Here is a 17,328-nt window from a genome sequence, read left to right as displayed (position 1 = left end):
TGGGAGTTCTGCTTGCATGTATGTCTGAGAATCACTTAAGTGCAGGAGAGGCCAGAAGAAGGAATCTAAGCCTCCAGAATCAGAATTATACAGATGGTGTCTGTTTCCCAGATCAGCAAGTGCTCTTAACCAATGAGCCATTGCTCCAGCCAGAGGTCCTTGGCCTGTCATTGGACAAGAAGGAAGGATGAATCAGTGGATATTAAAATTCTCTCTACATTTATAGGTTGTTATGAATATTCTTAAGAGATGGAATGTACAGGATCTTGTATGTCTAGATGAGCAAATCATATCTTATCAATTGGATCAGATGTTATTGTGTTATGTAGTCCTTCATGTGGTGATTTAATTGAGTTCAAGAGAATATGTGGTGGCTGGACACACTGGACCACCACGGAATTGGGATGTGTATGTCTGACATGGTGGCGATCTGCCTTGGGAACTAGATGGGTAGAGAGATTGTTGCCTGGCTCAGAGAGTAGCCATCCGCAGTGTGATATGGGTTGGAGCTAAGTGGGTGAGAAGCTTTGCTGCTGAGATATAAATATCTAATAGATGCCATGTGGCCCTACAGTGTTGACTCTAGTGGGGATTAAAAGAAGTGATTTTATTAATTTACAGCAACACCTGCCTTCACCCAAAGTACAAATGTGCTATCACTGCTTTGCTGCTGGATGTTGTGTATTGCCTTTGTCTGAACAAACATAAAAAGTATTCCAAATGAATATATACCCTTTCCAAAATGCATGTGCTTCTTTGTTACTCATGTGTCCACCTTAGTTCTGGAGCAGATAGAGTTGAAGATCATTTGTTTACTTATCATGAGTTATAATGGATCTCTCACATGGACTTGTTTACTTACTTTTTACACTAAGGAATGGAATTGTTGGTCCTGAGATTGATTAGGGGATCCATCTAGAGCTGTAGATGCTTTCTTTTCTACCTGTATCTCCATAGTCTCTCTTTAATGCTCTGTATAACAAACACTAGCATCATTGTATATTATCAGAATCACCAAATTTGGAGGCTCTATGATGAATATTTATCAAAATTAAAATAAACCTCCAAATTAATCACAACTGGGGATGGAGTGGGCTTTTCAAAGTCCCAATCCCACTTCCTTCAACAAGATCACACCTTGTCTAACAAGGCCATATCTCCTAATTCAGCTCCAACAACTGAGTGCCAAGCATTGTGAATATATGAGCTTGGCAGGGAGAAGAGGCAGAGTTTGCCATGCTTCAAAGAGAGAAAAGCCAAATAGCCATTCTTCAAGATCACTTCCTGTATTCCTAGCTGGACAAGAGGAAACATAAAAAGAATCATCCAGGTATGGAGGGTCAAGGCTCCATCCACAATATCACCCAGTTATTCTGCCTAGGAGTCTAGGAAGACTAAGAAGTACAACATGATGTGAAAGCAGAGGCTTTCTTTCAGCTTGAGAGGGGAGAGACGAGAAAGGTGCACAGGGCCAGCCTGGAGTGGAAGCAGTGGGAACAGAAGGTGATGGAGAACAATTAAATGGAGGAGAAGGCCACTTTGGTCCTGATACTCCAGGTTCTATGGGTAATGGGGACAAGGACAGTGGCATCAGGGCTCTGGCATGGAGCAGGAGCAAATGAGCCAGTTGCCGACACCCGAAGAGTGGTCTTCTTCATGATCAAGCAGATGCTCCTCCACCGCCCCTAGGTTCACCAAGTGCAGCTGGAGGAATTGAAACCATTTTGCAATGTCCTGATGCCCCAACAAGGGATCTTGATGAATGATGAATGCCAGCATGTCCAGAGTACATAATTGGTTTGAGATTAGGAGGGCCACACGCAGAAGAAATAGGAGAACACGTATTCCTGAACATTTCAGAGCAACATTTGAGTGCCCTACTTGTCTTGGAGCAAGATGGGGAGCAAGATGGGGAGCAAGATGGGGAGCAAGATGTCCTTTTGCAACACCAAGATTTTGACCACATATGCCAGCCATGACAACTCTTGCTTCTCAACAATTCTGTCAGCAATAAAGAAGATTCTCAGAAAAGAAGGAGGAGGAGGAAAAGAGGGAGAGGAAGGGGAGGAGGAAGAGGAAGGGCAGGAGGAAGGAGGAACAGGAAGAAGTGAGATATTAAAATTCCCCTCATTCCTCACACAATTTATAGGAATATGGGGAAGTGTATGAATATTCTTAAGAACTAAGGGCTAAATAGATGGCTCAGCCATGCAAGGATAGGTTCACAACCAAAAAGACAAGAACGATGGCTAAAACATCCAGTTGTTTACAGAGGCTTCCCCATGATGGGTTCCTAGAGGTTAAGAGGTCTAAAACCAGGCAACTTCATTAGTTCAAAAAGACCTGATCAAAGAACACCTTCAGGTTGGATGAAAAAGGTGGTGTCAGGTTGCTTCTGACTTACCTCTTGTGCTAGAAGACCTGTATGTTTCTCAGATTCCTTCAAACTGTTGATCTCTGAGAAAATCACCATTAAAACTTGACATATCTCCAATTAGATTGATAGTTGAGTACCTCAAGTAACTGAATTCAAAACCCCTCTGACTATGTTTCTACTAACTCACATTTTAATAATATACATATTATATCTAATATTACTATGTTAATTAGATATTATTTTATGTAATTAATATATTAAATATTTTATTTTTTAAACTTAGCCTTGGTGGGCTTGGAGCTCCCTACGTAGACCAGGCTAGATTCCAACTCACAGAGCTCTCCCTAGTGCTGGGATCAGGAGCCATGCCCATCACCTGGGAATTTAAAATTTCTCGGTGTTCCTAAGAAAAATAATGAAACTTTTTTGCATCAGGATGATATATTTTTGGGGTATAAACAAATTCTTCAGTAATTCATGAGACACCCTCTTCTGGCCTCTTCAGGCACCTGCATGGTTCCACAGACTGTCACACCCACGTACATAGATAGTCAAAATCTAGAGCACTGTTTCTATACCTGTGAGTTGCAACCCCTTTGGGGGTGCAGTCAAATGACCCTATCACAGGGGTCTCAAATGAGATCTCCTGCATATCAAATATTTACATTATGATTCATAGTAGTACCAGAATTACAGTTATGAAGTTACAACAAAATAATTTTATAGCTGAGAGTCACCACAACATGCGTAACTGTATTAAAATGTTACAGCATTAGCAAGGTTGAGCAATACTGGTCTAGAGCCATTCCTTGTGCTGATAAAGGTGGCAGTGAGCATTATCTTTCTGTCTCCTCACCACTAGCAAAATTTTTTCTCTATATATAAACATGTAACATGAGACAGTCTGAATCCACTGAGGCACGGTCTGACTCCAGAACAAAGGATCGTATTCCCTGAAAAGCAAAACGTGTGTTTGCCACTGACTGTGTGCCCCAGGTTTCTCTTTTCTGACTCCTAGAGGTTCTGTATCTGGGCTTCTTGAAGCACAGACTCCTCTGACCTTACCCTGGGTGTCTCAGTAATGCCCTCAAAACTCAGAGCTGTAACAATATGGGGCTCACCTACCCAGAAAATCAGTCTGATGTGTGGTATTTAGGGCAGGAAAGGGTTGGTAATATTTTCTTTTTGTGGTCATCTTTCGTTTTCAAGGAGATTTTCTGAAAGACAGTAAAACTGGACTTGCTCTAAGGCTTCTGCCGTTACTGTTAGTTTCATTTCACTTTGAACCAGTCTCTGTGAGCTCCTCCCCATCCTGTTTAAATACTGGTTAAGTACTACTGGCACTTCCCACATTTGCCTCTCAGCTTTCCAGTTTCAGCCCTCCTGTAGCAGAACCCAGCTTCTCAGCTCTGAGATGAGTGCCAAAAAGGCTTCCCAACCTATGCTCAATACCACAGGCAGCCTGCAGGAGGGAGAAATGGGTATGTATTTAACAGCATTTGAACCAAACTATAAGAGGCAGGGGGGAAAAAAAAAAAAGAGCAGAGAGGAGCTTTACCAGGGACAGGAAGGCAAAAGAGCTGAATCTTAAACAAAAGAATAAGAACAGGATGTCATCTGTGAGCCTGTCACAGTGGGTTTGCAGAGCAGGAGAACACAGACAGGATTAGCTATAAAGTTGTTACATTAGTTATTCTATTGGAGCATACAATACTTAAATAGTTCTAGGGCAAGAGAAATGAACAGTAAACGACCTTATAAGAGCCAGAGCTGTAGCCACAGCTTTCTTTGTGCTTAGTTTGCTAGTTCACTCTTTCCAGGGCAGTCTGGTGGATTACACCAAATTGCTTTAGAAAATGCTAGCTCTACTGTCCCTATCTATTGTCAGCTTTGCAATGTGCATAGTGACAGGAGTTGCCTGGGAAGCTTGGGGCTTATGTTTTGCAGATCCATTGTAATTAAAAAAGAATTGTAAGGAGGTGGAGGCATGGGGTGAGGGTGAGAGTGAGTGTGGGGGGCTGAACCCACCACCAGGACTAAATTCTTTCCATTTTGAACTCTTGGTAAGTTACAGAAAAGGAATGTAATGAGGTTTTCTACTTCAGTCCTCAGAAATGAAGCAAAATTGTGTTTCTTATGTTTCAAACTGTCTATGCTTCAATGTATGCATTCCTTTCTCCTGCTTTTCCCCTCACTCTTGTTACTTTACTTCACCTTAGGTTCTTTTTCATTTTGGGAAGAATACTGGATTTTGAGAAAACAAGATTGATATTTATCAAAATACAAAATTCACAACAAATGTTAATGCTTATCACTTAAACCAAGAAGTCTAACTGAAATTATTATTATTATTATTATTATTATTATTATTATTATTATTACTACTACTACAACTACTACTACTGATGATAATGATGATGATGATAATGATGATGATGATGATGATGATGATGATGATGATTCTTTGGCAAAGTCTCATACTTTACCCCAAGCTGGCCTGAAACTCCTGTTCCCTCTGCCTCTACAGGGTTAACTTATTGAAATGAAATACTCAAATATTTAGCCAACAGAAACATTCCGTGTTGGAACTGGAGCTCTAGTCCAAAGTGCAGCTGTTGCCTAACTAGCTTCAGGCATTTTGCCACTTCACTCCTTTGAAACCATAACTTGTTTGGTATTGAGCCAGTTTTTTTTTTTTTTTAATTAAGCTAAAATGTTTAATTAAACCAGCCGTGTTTCAGTTCTTTGATTATCTTGAGACATCATTTCCAATGTTGCTTTTAAATACAGGTACAAAAGTTATGTTCAAACTGTGCTTTATGAGGCATTTGAATTTTGAAGGAGATCCTTGTGTATACAGCATGAGAAGATGGATGGCAAAGTTTCCGTTTATGTGTCAGAATGAAAAAGAGTATCAGAATTATACTGGTGTAAACACAGAGACTAATCCATAAATTTTACTCCTCATATCGTATAAGAAATGTCTGGTGTGGAGTCCTGTTGGAACCTGGATGATTAGGTGCCTAGAATCTCTTCTAGAAGACATTCAGGTTCTGCTCTGTAGCACATCCCTAACTTCTCTGTATTTGTGTGGAAAAAGTACAAGCATTTACCAAGAGAAAAGCAGGTGATGGGTCATAAGAATGATAATACAAAAATCCTGTGAGTACTTAGCACTCTGCTGGTACAGAACTAACAATTGAAACTACAGAGACACCCTTTAATACAATGTGAAGAAAAGTCACAGCAACAAACAACTCAAAATATAAAAGTTGAGAATTCTATAGGGAAAATCCACAGGGCATTATATAATACTTACAATGACTTTGTCTTAGTGATATGTGAAAATGAACACATCTAGTGGTTAAAGTCAGTGGGACCTTTTTCAAATGTATAGTTCATATTGTTTGTATGAGTTTTGAAGACTTAATGATGCCCCCATCACAATGGAATATAGACCTATAATTTCCCTGAGGATCATTGCAGATTTTCCCCAGGCATTTCCTTCCTCTGTTCCCAAGCCATGGCCACCTCTGACCTGATGATTGTTTTTCCAGAAGCTGTTCACATGGATCCCTGCAGTCTGATAGTCCTTCACATGCTTCAGTGGTGTGTCAAATACAAACAGTTGTCCTTTGTTTAAAAGAGATCATGTTCCAAGCACGGTTGATCTAAGACTTGTTATGGAGTCAGAAACTTGAAAGCAACTCAAAATACAACATCTGCTTTTACTTTTCAGAAGGTTTTAAAACAGCCAACGGAAACTTGTGGGTTAGATTAGCTCAAGCAGAAATAAGTTGGTGACAGTTGGAGCTATCAGATAAAAACAAAACAAAAAAAAATTACAACTATGTGAACAGACTCTTAAGCTCTTAAAGTAAGCTGGAGGAAAGCTGGTTTTAGGACTCACTCTAATGCTTGCTAATAGCCCAAGATTGAGGAACATTTGGACAGAGGGAGAGATGATCAGGGGCAAGTATGTGGTCCAATTTTTCCTTCTTAATGCCCCTGCCTCAGTGCTCAGTCATGGTGGTCAACGTTGTCAACATTGACAAATGTTTGGGTTGTAGTAAGATGTAAATAAAAAACAACATTTTTAATTAAAGAAATTATTATTCTTCCTTAATCTTTTTCTTTTCTTTTATAGTCCAGTAGTCATCCCCATTCTTGTCTGCCCTCTGACTGTTTCTCATCCCATTCCTCCACACCCCCCTGTGCCCCCAACTCCGTCTTCAAGAGGGTGTCCCCACCCCTCTACTCCCACCCCACCAAACCTCCCACCCCTTGGGGTCTCAAGTCTCTGGAGGGTTAGGTTCATCTCCTCTCACTGAAGCCAGACCAAGCAGTCTTCTGCTGTATATGTGTCAGGGGCCTCATATCAGCTAGTATATGCTGCCTGGTTGGTGGCTCAGTGTCTGAGAGATTTTGGGGTACAAATTACTTGAAACTGCTGGTCTTCCTATGGGGTTACCATCTTCCTCAGCTTCTTCCAGCCCCTAATTCAACCACAGGGGTCAACAGCTTCTGTCCATTGCTTGGGTGTAAATATCTGCATCTTTCAGTTGCTTGTTTGGCCTTTCAGAGGGCTAGGCTCCTGTCTGTAAGCACACCATAGCATTTGTAATAGTGTCGGGCTTTGTAGCTTCCCCTGGAGCTGGATCCCAATTTAGGCCAGTCACTGGACCTCCTTTCTCTTGCTCTCTTCTACATTTTTGTCCCTGCAGTTCTCCTAGGCAGGAATAACTCTGGGTCAGAGTTTTTGACTGTGGGATGGCAACCCCATCCCTCCTCTCAATGCCCTGTCTTTCTACTGAAGGTGGAGTCTACAAGTTCCCTTCCCCACTGTAGGGCATTTCATCTAAGGTCCTTCCCTTTGAGTCCTGAGCATCTCTCACCTTCCAGGTCTCTGGTACATTCTTGAAGCCCCATCCCCCCTCCCACCCCACCCCACCCCACCTCCTGAGGCTGTCTGTTTCCATTCTTTCTACTGACCCTCAGGACTTCACTCTTGTTTCCACCACAATAGCTGATCTTGTTCCCCTCTTCCCTTCCTTGTCCCCTCTCCTACCAAGGCCCTTCCTTCCTTCTTCCCCCTGTGATTGCCTTCTTCTCCTCACACCCCCACCCCCAACCCCCAAGTGGGATTAAGTTGTCCTCACTTGGGCCCTTGAACTTGTTAACCTTCTTGAGTTCCATGGATTGTATCCTGGGTATTCAGTACTGTTTTTGCTAATATCCACTTATTAGTGTGTACATACCAATAAGAATCTCTGAAGTCACTGCCAATACTCATAGTGATGGGAAGACAGATCTTCATTTTCTCTTGTGTGAATATGTGGGTAGGAGGACCAGGGCATATGGTAAGTGTATTCTCATTTGAACAAAGTAATGATCTGTTTTCACCTGTCGTAACAATGAACATAGTTAATGCCTGTTCTTCGTTAGCCAGTGTATATTCAACCATTTGGCCCGTTCTTATTCTTTTTTAATTTTTTTATTTTTTTAAATAATTGAATTCTCCAAGCTAGCATCCTGATAGCTCTAAATACTAACTCTAAATACAACTCTGCTCTAAATACAACTTCTATATTTTGCAAAAATTGCAAATTCCCTTTGCAGAACTCAGAAAAAAGGGGTTTTGTGTTTGTGTGTGTGTGTGTGTGAGTGTGTGTGTGTGTGTGTGTGTGTTGTTTTTTGAATTAAAGCAAAGTCTGCATGTTTCACTTTTTGCTAATGTGGATAAGGATCTCAGTATTACGCTTGAGAAATTTTTATTCAAGGCAAGTTCAAGGAGATTTTTCTTTTCACTTTTCCTCAGATAGTGAGTCCTATCTGAGCCTATAGCCCTAGTGTTCATTTTGGGTTGCCTTTTATAGGAGGAAGTGGGAGATCAGTGGGACAGAGTACATTATGTACAGCAAGGCCAGGGTTAGCCTGAGATTATTATAAGTCAGGTCCACATGTTGGACTTGTTTCTCAAGTTGTTTTATTATTAGTATTACTATTAATTGGATTTATGTGTCTATGCTTTTGCCAAAACCATACCTATGTCTTTGTTTTTGTCACTCTGGTGTGGTGGTATTACTTTTGCAAATTTGGCCTCTTTTTCTAAAGTGTTTCACTAGACTACTTCTTTCACACAATTCGAAAGTTACTTTGTGCTGGAGAAATGGCACATGGCTAAAGGCACTGGCTATTCTTTCTAAGGACCTAGGTTTGGTTCCCAGTGTCCTCCTGGCCCGTCACAACTGTAACTGAAGCTCCAGGGGACTCAGGATCCCCTCTGGTCTCCTCAGACCTCAGGCATTCATAGAGTGCACAGACACATAGGCAGGCAAGTCACGCATATGCATTAAATACAAATACATTTTAAATGAATAAAATTACCTTTCTGATTTTATTAAAATGCCCAGTATCCACAAATGTGTTCCTTTAATTTCTAACTTGCTAAGAGTTTTTGTTATTTTAGACTACTATTATTTTTTTTCACGTGATTTTGGTAAGCTTGTTAAAACACTCCCATATTTCACCCATTAGTTATGTCAGTGTGTTCTATTATATTTGTGTGCCATTATTAATCAATTTATTTACTGAATAGGTCCTTTGAGACTGATTATTGTGTAGCCCAGGTTGTGTTCAGACTTTCTATGTAGCAAAGGCTAGCCATATATTCCTGACTCTCCAGCTTCTGTCTCCCTAGCACTGGAAATAGAAAAGTGCACCAACCTTTTGTCCCATTGACTGGAGCAGGAGTTACACAGGTGGTCATGAGCTGCCGATTTAGGAGCTGGGATTGGGAACCCAACTCAGGTCCTCTAGAAAAGGAATAAGTGTTCTTAACGTTTCAGCCTTCTCTGCAGCTTCCAACTGATCCCTGTCTACCCCATCTTTTGTTGTCCTCAGTCCTAACCATTCTATTTTAATGGAACAAAATCTATGGATAGCTTTGGTTGCTGTTTGCCTTCAACATGACCTCTACTTTTTCTGTCTCTTGCTTCTTCATTGGCTCTTAGTTCAATGATTGGAGGACTCCATGTTTTCCTTTCCTTTAGTCTTCTGTGAGCCGTGGACATCATTTATAGACCAGAACCTTCTGTGAAGGGTTTGCAGTGGGTGAATATAAGCAAAATCTACAGCTAATTATTTTTCCTTAAACGGTTCTTGAGATTGATGTTCTCAAATTTATGTTTTTCAGGTAAAATGTTCCATGGGAAATGTCTCAGAATCCTCTCCCCCGAATCTCCTGCTAAGCTTTACTGCTGCTATGTAGTGATCATGGTCCTCAGTGTAGCTGTAGTTGCTCTTTCTGTTGCTTTGTCAGGTGAGTGACTCACTCTCCAAATCCTGCGTCCCTCTGTCCACATCCACATTGTCAGTTATACTCACTGAGCACTGTGAGCTAGGCATTGTGGGAAGGGCTCCAGAGAAAACACCTGGAAGTTCCTGTTCTCTGGGAACTTAGGTTCCAGCAGGAAGATGCAGTGAAGGAACAGCACAGGCTGTGGTGTGCACAGGACACCAGGCTCAGCCTCCCTGGGAAGCTGACATCCAGCAGTCTCTAGACAGTGATGGAGGGGACATGGTACACTGGGGGAACTGTCCAAGGCAGAGAATCACAAGAAGAAATCTCAAAAGATGAGGACAGAAAAGAGTAATATGGCCAGAAAGGTACAGTGTCACCTGCCATAACCCTTGAGTTTAATTTCCAGGGTCAACTGTATTTTGAAAGTATTAAATGGAAAGTTCCTGAAGTAATAAATTTATAGGATGTTAGTATCACACTGTTCAGAATAGTGAAATAAAATCCTGCCCTGTCCTCTTAAGTATGTGAATCATCCTTTACTGTAACGTGTCCACAATGTATATACTACCTACCCAAAAGTCCTCACTGCTATCCCAATTAGTAGGCTGGCTGCCAATAGTTGTCCATACAGAGTACCTGCTGCTGTAGCCATCCCTACTGTAGTAAACAGTCATCCAAAGCTCAGGAGTGAGGCTATTGTAGAAATGCCTGGGGGCCCTACTGTCAGTGAGCACCTGAGAGAGAAAGGGACACAGGTCCAAGGTGGGAGGCCTTTAGATAAAGGCTTATATGCTCAGGAGAGGATTTCTACAGATCTCTTAGGAAAGTTACAATCAAATTCACACCTCACAGCAAAGCTCAGGAGGGGAATCCATAAAGAGAGAAGACATGCTTGTTATGACTCCTTGTATTGTCTCCATTTTAGTCGTAAAGACAGAAGAGATCTCAATCATAAATACCTACGCTGCTTGCCCGAGAAACTGGATTGGAGTTGGAAATAAATGTTTTTATTTTTCTGAATATGCAAGTAACTGGACATTCAGCCAGACTTTCTGCAAGGCACAAGAGGCTGAGCTAGCACGATTTGACAACGAGGATGAGCTGGTAAGAAGGGGACAGGGATTGGTTTGTCTGTTCTGTTGAATATTGTCCTGCCTTGAGATAGAGGTTACCACTGAAGAATGAGGAAGGATCCCATCCCACACATATGGAGGCACGGGGCACGTGTGAGTGCATGCCATTTGCTGATGCTTGACTCCTGACTGGAGCCCTGAGACATCCAGGAAACATTCTCTCACACAGTGCTCACAGTCAGCTGGAAGGTCAGATCTGCCATTTTACTGGGATACCGCATGGTCATGGGTGTTTTCCTCTAAGCTGACCCATGTTGTATACAGGAGACAACTGTTAATAACTGCAGTGGGAGGTTAACCCAGAACTCTCCTGGCCACACAGGAACATGTTGTTACATTGGGTACTTTAGTTCACATGAGGTTCTTTAGAATTACAGATGTCAAGTGGATCCACTGACCACTGGTGACTAGTACAGCTCCAAATCTGTGCCCCTCAGTTACTCCCTCCTGTTATCTCTAGAGGAAGCTGTGGAGTGGAGAGATTCCAGGATCATCTGAAACAGAGACACATGCATTCTCCGCTTTTTGTGTTTTATTACAGAATTTCTTAAGCAGATACAAAGGGAGTTTTGATTACTGGATCGGCCTGCACAGAGAGTCCTCAGATCACCCTTGGAAGTGGACAGACAACACTCAGTATAATTACTCGTATGTTTCACAATGTTTTTCTTCTACTGTGTTCATGTGTTGTGAAATGTGTGTGTGCTGTGGCCATGAGAGAGGAAAGTCAGTGTCACGTGAAGCCAAGTGTACTGGGAAAGAAGAAAAATATATGAACCATTGGGCTGGATGTGTGGCTCAGAGGTAGAGAGTGTGTTTGCATGCAATAGCCAATCCCCAGGAAACTCCACATCCCCACAGACTTAAATCCTTTAGAGGTTTTCCTGTTTATTGGACATTATTTTCAAAACCTTTACTTCGTGAGATTTTACTCAAAATCTTTACCATACTGATGATGTCTGGGGGTAGTTATTGTTTGCTCTGGCTCCAACTTAAACCTTTTTGTTGTTGATAAATGTCCTGTGTGGGATGTAGACAGAGCCTCAGATAGGGAGCCGGGGCTCTGAAACCCCAGAAAGCCACTGCAGAACTGCAAGCCTGAGATTCTGATGTCCACTATTTGCATGGCTGTACCTGTTCAGGAAGGCAGAGATTCTAAGGACATTCGGAACCTCCTCTAAAGTCTCGTCATCACAGAGCACCCAAAACAGTCCTCGAATCACAGGCCCAGTCCCATCCACCATTAAAGCACCTTTGGGCAATTTAATAAGAAGTGCGTGTTCCCCTGTGGAAAATGAATAAAAACAGAATTGGAAAAACACCCTCAGTGAGGTCACTCATGGCTGCAGTTCATGGGAACCGGGCAGCAAGCGCCAGTCCAATGCCTTGTAAACACATCACAAGATTCACCACAGACAAATGACAAAGGAGTGGTGTTCGAACCCTGAGACTGTAAGACAGTAGGTGTAAAGCTAGTGCAGGTGATTTCCTCAGGGACTCTTTGATTCATATTACCAGAAAGCAGTGGAGACCGGTGAGATTTTATTGTGAGAGCGAATGCACTTCTGGACTCTGCAGACTTACTGTTTTTGGTTTCTTTTCAGGCTTTCCATCCGGGGAGTGGAAAGATATGCCTACCTGAACGACATCGGGATCAGCAGTGCCAGGGTCTATACAGATAAAAGATGGAGCTGTAGCAAACTTAACAGCTATAGCCTCCAATGCAAAACTCCTTTTTCTCCTATGTAGCTTTGATCAAGAGATGCTTTTTTGTCTGCTATCTATGGGTGCTACTCTTTCCCCTGTGGTCCCACACTGCTACCAAAACAGATGAAGAATATTTCTTAACATCACAAATTGAAACCATCTTGGAGAGCTACAAATACCTGGAATTTCGAGAACGTAGATGAGTTTAAAATAGATGTGGTCACACATACATTAAGCCTAAAGTGCAACTAATGTTAGTGAACTCTACTTTCATGGTAGGAAGGTTTTTTTGTGTGCAGAGAAGTCCGTCTTTTGAATTTATGAGACCACAAAAATGAGTCCCGCAATGTGCATGTGACCTTTAATAATGAAAGCAGAGTGACTGGGATAGTGACATGTATCTGTAATCCCAGCAATGCACGGGTTGAAATGGGAGGGTCACAGGTTCACTAGTGGAGACTAAAAGCATGGAAATGCTTTAGTAAGGAAAGGGAAGATGAGAATCCATCTGTAGCATCCCATAATTTGGAGAAACATATTATACCTGCTTTTCAAAATTCAAACCAACATACAGAAGAATTTTAAAAGTGTGAAAAATTAAGATTTACTTTATACTCGTCAATTTAAAACATGAAGCATATTGGCGAAATGTTTCTTTACCTTAGTTTGCAATGTTCCTATTTCCAACTATACTGTTCTAAGTATAATTATAATTACTTAATTATTCTGTTCTAAGGATAATACATTTTATAAACAAATGTCCTTTTAATTTTTCCATTTTATTGGATTTATTTCCATCAAATGTGAGTTAAATCCCTAAGCATTTAATATTTAATTTTACACTAGTGTGTACATTATTGGGCCTTTAAAAAAATATTTAGGGGTTGGGGATTTAGCTCAGTGGTAGAGCGCTTGCCTAGGAAGCGCAAGGCCCTGGGTTCGGTCCCCAGCTCCGAAAAAAAGAACCAAATAAATAAATAAATAAAAAAATAAATAAATAAAAATAAAAAACTATTTAAAATCTTACAGAGTTAGCTACCCCATACTGATGAGTCCCAAAAAGGACGAAATAGCAGACTAAAGAGCATCTCTTGATCTCTCTATCCTTTCTTCTCCCTCTTGTTCTTTTTAAAGACTCTCTACTAACTTGATATGTCAAGGGGGAGTTGATATCCATGGGAAGCCCCCAGGAATCTGAGAAGAAAGGATAGGGAGATGGGGGGAGGGAGGAGGGAAGGGAAATTTAAAAGAATAAAATAGGGTTGGGATTTAGCTCAGTGGTAGAGCGCTTGCCTAGGGAAGTGCAAGGCCTGGGTTCGGGTCCCCAGCTCCAAAAAAAAAGAACAAAAAAAAAAAACAAAAAAAAAAAAAAAAAAAACAAGAATAAAATGAAAATACATTTATACTGACTTTGTTTATGCTTATTGCTTGTATATATGCGTATGTGTGCCCCACCTGTGCTGCGCAGACAAGACAAGACAAGCAGACAGAGATCAGAAGGGATCAGCTCCCTGGAACTAGAGTCACTACAAGTGGCCATGTCTACACTGGAAATGGAGCAAGAACAAGTGCTCCTAACTACTCACCCATCTTTCCAGCCTTCTTGTCTCCCTCTGTTTCTCATTTGTTTTTGTTTTGCTTTTTATTGGCACTGTTGATCAGGCTTTGTGAAAGTAGCAGGTATTCCCCAGTTTTGTAAATTTTATTTATAATATATTTCTCCAAATTATGGGATTCTACAGATGGATTCTCATCTTCCCTATCCTTATTAACTCTTGCCTATATCTATGACCCTCCTTAAGTAGCTAGGGTTCACAGGTATGTGTCAACACACTAGCTATTCTGCTTCTCTTTACTAAAGATGAAGAACATTTTTTAATATGCATTGATGCTTTGCCTGCATGTGTGTCTGTGTAAGGGTACCCCATCCTCTGAAACTGGAGTTACAAGCAGTTGTGGCTCCCATATGGGTGCTGGCAACTGAATCCAGGTCCAGTACTCCCAACCGCACATACATTTTGAATAATGTCTTGTCCTTATTTTAAAGTCATGCTTTATTTATTAGACTAATGAAAGCATATTTCATTCTGAAAACTTACTTTCTCAGCGCCCCTCCCATTTAGTCCCAATAAAACTCTTACTTGCAATTTATTTTACTTCCTATAATCCTAATAGAAAGGTAGGATATGTTGGCAGGGATGGTTCAGAGAAATAAATGTTTTATACCATTAAATTGTGCGAACTTAATCCACAAAAGAAATGTGATAGGCTTATGAACTTAGCTGGCCCAATAATATCGTATACAGTAGACTTGAAGAAATGGGTCTACTAATATTAATTCCTAAGATTCAGATTACCCAGGGAAATATCTTGTCAGTGTCCCCATCTGACTCATAGTGAACACGTGGTAAGTTTCCTTCCATTGCTCTCTAGAAATAATGCTGAAAGGGACAGTAACTTTTCCCGAGCATTGGCACTTCTAAGGGATCCATCTATCCCCAAGATGTCAGTGAACTGTTCAAAACAGTATTTATTTATTTATTTATTTATTTATTTATTTATTTATTTATTTATTTATTTATTTTCTCTCTTCTTTTTCTTTTTTCAGACAGAGTGTTACTATGTGGAGTAGGGCAGCCTCAAACTCATAGATTTCTCTGCCTCCTGAGTGCTGGGTTTAAATTACTGTGCCACCATTAGGTTTGGGGAGATGGGTCAGTGGGTAAGAGTTTTGTTGTACAAACACAGGGTCTGAATTCAGGTTTCATCACCCACAGAAAAAGCCAGGAATGGCTCTCCTTACATTCTTTATTTCAGGTCAACAGGGGACACAGATAAGAGACTTCCTAAGGCTTTTTGGTCACTAATCTGTTCAGAGAGAGACACTGTCTCACATATCAAATAATGAAAGGATAAGATGATGGTTATAAAAGCAAATGGGTCACACAAATTACAGGAAGCCTCCAAGTCATTTGGGATTTACACCTTCTCCCAATTCAAATCCATCAAATTTATTCTCAATTTTTTTTTATTATTTGAGAATTTTGTTCAATGTGTTTTTTGTTTACACTCTTCCCCCAATCCCCAGATCCACTTGACCAATCCTTATCCACCCAATTTTGTGTCTTAAAAAAATCAAGACCAATTGATGCTGCCCAAATGCTCAGAGAAATGATCTTCTGGAGCATGGTTGGCTCCAAAAAAAAATGTCTTCCACTCCTAGCACCTAACTATTGCCAATAGTTCAATGACTGGGGTAGGATTTCATGTCCAATTCCCATCCTGATGTGGGAATTGTATCAGGTATGGGTTTACACAAGTCTGGTACACATTGTTACAACTGCTGTGAATTCATAGTGTGGCTCCACTGTTATGTCCAGAAGACACTGACTCCTTGTAGTCATCCACTGCCCCTGACTATTACACTCTTTCCACCCCTATCACTGTAATGAACCATGAGCACTGGGAGTGGGGTATATATGTATGTAGATATACATACATGTATATCTACACACATATACATATATGTACACACACACACACACACACATACACACACACACACACACACACACACAAACAATGGTGGCAGACATAGGCTTCATCTTGTAGATGAGGACCTAAATCCAATCTGAGAGTGTTGGTTATTCCTATGATGTTTGTGATACTATTCCACCACTGGGCACAATCATTATTGTAGTTTGCATGGTTCAAAGCTGGGTATAATTGATGATTATTTTTCTCCCCTGACTGCATGCATAGTTTTTTCCAGAACCATAAAGGCTTTCCAGTAGGAGTGAAGCTTTTAGGTTAATACCAGTTCTGTTTCTCCATGTTCTGTGACTCAAAACCATATTGTCTTCAGCAGTAGGGTCTTACTTTCAAGCTCTGAAAGGCAATCATGAGCAATGGCAATAGTCCGTAATGATTGGGGGTATATAGGAATTTGTTGTTCAATGCTTTTCTTATTAGCTAAGTAATACTCCATTGTAAAAATATACCACATTTTCATTACCCATCATGTGGTGACCATGTAGTCTCTTTCCATTTATTGGCTATTTTGAATAGAATAAAACCGAACATGAGTGAGCAGGTATCTCCAGTAGCATGTGGAGTCCTTTGGATAAATGCCCGAGTGATACCAATGGACCATGGGGTGGATCTATTTCAGATTTTTGATGAACCTCCAATGGATTTTCATTGTAATTACATCAGATTTTGCTCCATCAATGACTAAGTGCTCCTCTTTCCCAAAATTCATGGCATCATTTGCTGTCTCCTCCCCCCCCTCCCCCCCCCCCCCCCCTTCTCCCTCCCTCCCCCTTCTTCCTCATGTGAGGGAAGACATGATGAGTTTATCTCCACCATCCAGCTGGCTGTCACCTACTTGGTGTCATTGCTCAAGAACTGGCTGGATGTCTAGGGGCTTTGTACCCTCAAGAGCCCCAGGGCAAGCCTAGCACACGTGTTAGGATACATCCTAATAAACTTAGTGCTACCAAAGAAAAGGGTAAGTCTTCAGGGTTGGTGATAGATGGCTTAGTGTGAAAAATGCTTGTTGGACAAGAATGAGGGCCTCAGGTTGGATCCCAGCACACACATACAGAGGCAGACTTAGGCCAAGTGTGGTGGCTCTTGTGAACTTTTTTTTTTTTTTTTTTTTTTTTTTTTTTTTTTTTTTTTTATTTTTAATTTTTTTTTTTTTTTTTTTTTTTATTTTTTTTTTAACTTGAGTATTTCTTATGTACATTTGGCAAACATCCCCTTCCTCTCTCTTCCTTATGGGTGTCTCCCTCCCACCTCCTCAT

General features: G+C 40.9%; 1 protein-coding gene and 1 pseudogene across 1 annotated transcript; both read left to right on the top strand.

Annotated features, from left to right (window-relative positions):
* The first annotated feature begins 1,332 nt into the window (after positions 1-1,332).
* Positions 1,333-1,960, top strand: LOC116903816 (annotated as a pseudogene).
* A 1,782-nt stretch (positions 1,961-3,742) lies between these two features.
* LOC116903194 (C-type lectin domain family 2 member D11) lies at positions 3,743-13,394 on the top strand. The gene is made up of 5 exons (XM_032905570.1): positions 3,743-3,858; positions 9,573-9,698; positions 10,606-10,784; positions 11,355-11,461; positions 12,418-13,394. Exons 1-5 carry the CDS (start codon positions 3,792-3,794, stop codon positions 12,560-12,562), a joined length of 624 nt encoding a protein of 207 aa, XP_032761461.1. The 5' UTR covers positions 3,743-3,791; the 3' UTR covers positions 12,563-13,394.
* Positions 13,395-17,328: the final 3,934 nt, after the last annotated feature.

The sequence above is a fragment of the Rattus rattus genome, chromosome 6 (genome assembly GCF_011064425.1).
Source record: "Rattus rattus isolate New Zealand chromosome 6, Rrattus_CSIRO_v1, whole genome shotgun sequence".
Taxonomy (NCBI): domain Eukaryota; kingdom Metazoa; phylum Chordata; class Mammalia; order Rodentia; family Muridae; genus Rattus; species Rattus rattus.
This window is presented reverse-complemented; position numbering and strand designations above follow the sequence as displayed.